Source organism: Vollenhovia emeryi, unplaced genomic scaffold, assembly GCF_000949405.1.
Source record: "Vollenhovia emeryi isolate VEMERY1.0 unplaced genomic scaffold, V.emery_V1.0 DF939375.1, whole genome shotgun sequence".
NCBI lineage: Eukaryota > Metazoa > Arthropoda > Insecta > Hymenoptera > Formicidae > Vollenhovia > Vollenhovia emeryi.
In genome coordinates, this window is record NW_011966991.1 from 1 (window position 1) to 3,703 (window position 3,703).

Below are 3,703 nucleotides of genomic sequence, written 5' to 3' on the forward strand. Positions count from 1 at the left end.
GTTGTGACTCACCCTGTATGTACACACGTATAAGTATATCATCAGGTTAAAAGTTTGATCATTTAATAATGTTGCGACTCGCTAGTGAATGCCCGGGCTTGTGCCCGACACGTGTGCTCAAGCCTATTATTGCATTCGAACGGCGTGGTCAAGAAGACTGGCTTCTCTCATTTAGATATTGCTGGATACCTCGGAAGAGTGATAAGCCGCTCGTTTTGTGCTATACATATACACGAATTTATTCTGTACGTGTACACTGATACACGGTCCTCTACTTAATGGCGCTCGGTCAGAAACAGAAAATGAAAAACAAAAACGGCGTGTGCCTACGCAACGAATTAGGGAGGCCGCGCGGCCAATCAAGATTTCTTGCCCTAGCAGCGAATCAGCAAGCCGAACGCGAAATAAAGAGCAAATTATAGTCTCGCTTTACTACACACTATTATGTATGTAATTTTACATACTTATTTTACAGTGTATACACGAGCGGATAGACACCTTACGCGGGACACCCTATATATGTATATTAAAACTTTTACTTACATTATTTTGTAATGGCATATCGTATAGATACAACGTATTATACAATGGTACATGGTTCCGTTAAAAGTGCAAAAGTTATTGCTGCTTATAATACAAAAGAAGCATGCAACATTGCACAGTAATGATCGGCAGCTTAGTTATTCCGTAATTAGAAGAATTTGCCACGGTAAATTCTCGGCATTAATAATAATCTTTCATCAAACATTTTTGTTTTAAATTACCAAGAATACAATTATTATTTTAGCTTACAAGCATGCCACTGACATATTTTATGGTAATTTATTCCACCCAGTAAATATGTTTATAAAATGACATTTATCGTTACTGTTAGTCGAATATATTGATTGTATAATGTTTTCTGGTTAAACATAAGACGGGTAAGAAAGTTCGATATCAAATGCAGATACTTGTAGAGAAATGTAAAAGAGAAATAAATTGTAATTATTAATTTTATTTAAAACTTAAAATGTTCCAATTTTAGTCCAAATATTTATTATCGTTGTGTGTGGTCTAACCACAGTAGTAGCCAGAATCGATGAAACTGTAATCAAATAAGATATGCCCATTATCGGTTATATGTATAATAGCTAGTTCTTTATAGCCTAATGATAATTCAGTGTGAAATTTTGTATACGTTTTCCAACCTCAGTGACTGTGGGCCGATTGTTTGTCTGCCTTAAAACACAGTCTTATATTTGTCGAAACAGTAAATTCACATACGTAAATCGAAAAAACGATTTAATTTTTGATACTAACAGGCATAATTAAATTACAGTATTTTGCCTCTTTAGTTGTATTGTAATATTATTCTATTATCTCTTCTCTAAAATAAATAACATATCATATTAATTGAAAGATTTCTTAGTTATGTTAAAACATTTTGTTGTTGATACACGGTCTAAAATTTACTTTTATTACTTAAAGAATTGCAGTGTTCTATTTATCACTTACTGTATATTTTGTATATTTTTATGATGCGCCCGAAAAATTCTGAAGTGCATAGGTAATGTATTGTGCTCGATTTGGTACATTCTGTTGATATGAAATATCCTGTTTGCCACTACGCGTGCGCACTTATGGGTTATAAGAAAAATAGCAAACATTAATATGTGCCTTACATAGCTATAAATTGCGACAATTTAGTCATTACTATAATAGAATGTAATATAACAAAAATACAAGTTCTCCTCTTCCGCGAGAAACGTTGCACTATTTTAATTTTCAATTATATCTTGGACTTTATATTCTTTCTATGCGAATATATAAGCATACATATAATCAAGTCTCAATTATCTTTAGTGTCTGTACGACTACAGAATGTTGTAACATTGAAAAATTGATAATACAATAATATGTGCGAAATTCAAAGAAATTTCGGACGATGGGGTAAGAGAAAAGAGATTTCTGTAGACTATGAGGCCTATAAGTCCACAGTAACGCTTCAACTGTTAACTGAGATGGAGTTCTCCGAGGAGAAATACTATAGACTCAATCACATTCTATTATCATCGATTGGGCTCTGGCCATACGATACTTCTCGCCACAAACAAATTCACGCCATACTGTCACTACTGATATACATATCATTTTTAACACTTCAGGTATCTGCTTTGCTTTTTTCATACATTTATATTACAGAAGATATACTTGGCGCGAGACGCTACCACGGTTCTAGATGTACTTATTATCATTCGTTATACGATACATTCAACTCTAATTGTCCACATCTACTTGGTAAAATAGTTCTTTTAATATAAATACTTAAATTTAATATTTTCTCACTTTCTATCGGTTTCATTGTCAGTCTGCCTAAATGTATCATGCTGTCAAATTGTACAAAATATGTTTCTATGATTTCTGAATTATAACTAAATTTATTATAATTAATTTTGTAATCCTCACAATTCAAAATCAAGTGATATACAAACAAATTTAAAAAATTGTTATGCTAAATGTAACACAAAAATTAAAGCTAATTGAGAATTAGTATACAGTATTAAATGTTTTTTACATTAAAAACTATAAAAAAATAACCCTTCTGCATTAAATTGTCTATCTTGCATGCAAATCTAACGGACTTTTGCCCTTATAACAAACACCCCTTCCCACAATTCAGTCCGTTAAATCAAGGTTTTACTTTACATTTTTTACAAGATTACTTTAAACTTTTTTAAGACGATTTTTATTATGAATACTATATTACAAATTGTACTTGGTGTTTTTGCATAAGCGATAATTGTAGCTAGTTACAAAAGAATGTCGTCTGCATATTTGACAGAAAAATTATTTTTAAATAATATACGCATTTTACGCTCACACACAAACAACAATTTAAAATATACTCTAAATACTATTATACACATTTATCGAGTAAATACTTCAATCCCTATATATATTGTACAATAAATATACTTATAAGAAAGATTTAACATGATTTTGAAATAACTTTCGAAATTACTAGAGTTTCATAGCACAAATTTTTTAGTTTAGTACAAACAAAACGTAAATGTTATTTATGAATTTTCATGACTGACTACGCAAACTGACTATTGTCTGTGCGCGTGAATTGTTTTAAAATAACTTTTCTTTCGGATATACAGAATGTGCTAGTAGTTCTATGCACATGTAATTATAAAATATTATTCACACATCAGTAAGAGAGTGTTGCTTGCAGTTAATGAAACTAATTGTTTCGGAATACAACCTCGATCTTCTACTGGAAATATTTGCTATTAATTTTGTGTTTCTAATATTTTTTACCAAACATATTTCTTTTTTGTTTATTACAGAAAATGTAAGTTTAGTAATAATTTAACCTAAAGTTAATTTCTATAATATGTACAATAGTTTACATATGTATGTGTTAACAGATAAAACAATTACGGAAACGTGTCCGAAATAACTGGAGTGTTTTAGTAAATGATCGAGAGATCGATATCATGCACAAATATACTAACGGAGGAAAAAGCTTTACAAAAATTTTCGCAAGTAAGTAAAAGTTTTTATAATGCACAAATATATTATACTAACGATCGAAAAAAATTTTCTATATAATAAACTAATGTAATCTATTCAGAAATAAAAATATAATAAAAATTTGTTAATTCAATCACGTTATGCTTATTTAAATCTTGAAATTAATACAGGGTGCTACGCAAGA

General features: G+C 30.3%; 1 protein-coding gene across 1 annotated transcript in view; it reads left to right on the forward strand.

The window, feature by feature from the left end:
• Window positions 1–3,327: 3,327 nt before the first annotated feature.
• The window catches only part of LOC105558141, a 4,432-nt gene continuing 4,056 nt past the window's right edge, over window positions 3,328–3,703 (forward strand). The window contains exons 1-2 of the mRNA XM_012005678.1: window positions 3,328–3,337; window positions 3,414–3,531. Of these exons, the coding sequence (XP_011861068.1) occupies window positions 3,483–3,531 (49 nt within the window). The 5' untranslated portion in view covers window positions 3,328–3,337; window positions 3,414–3,482. The remainder of the gene's footprint in view (window positions 3,338–3,413; window positions 3,532–3,703) is intronic.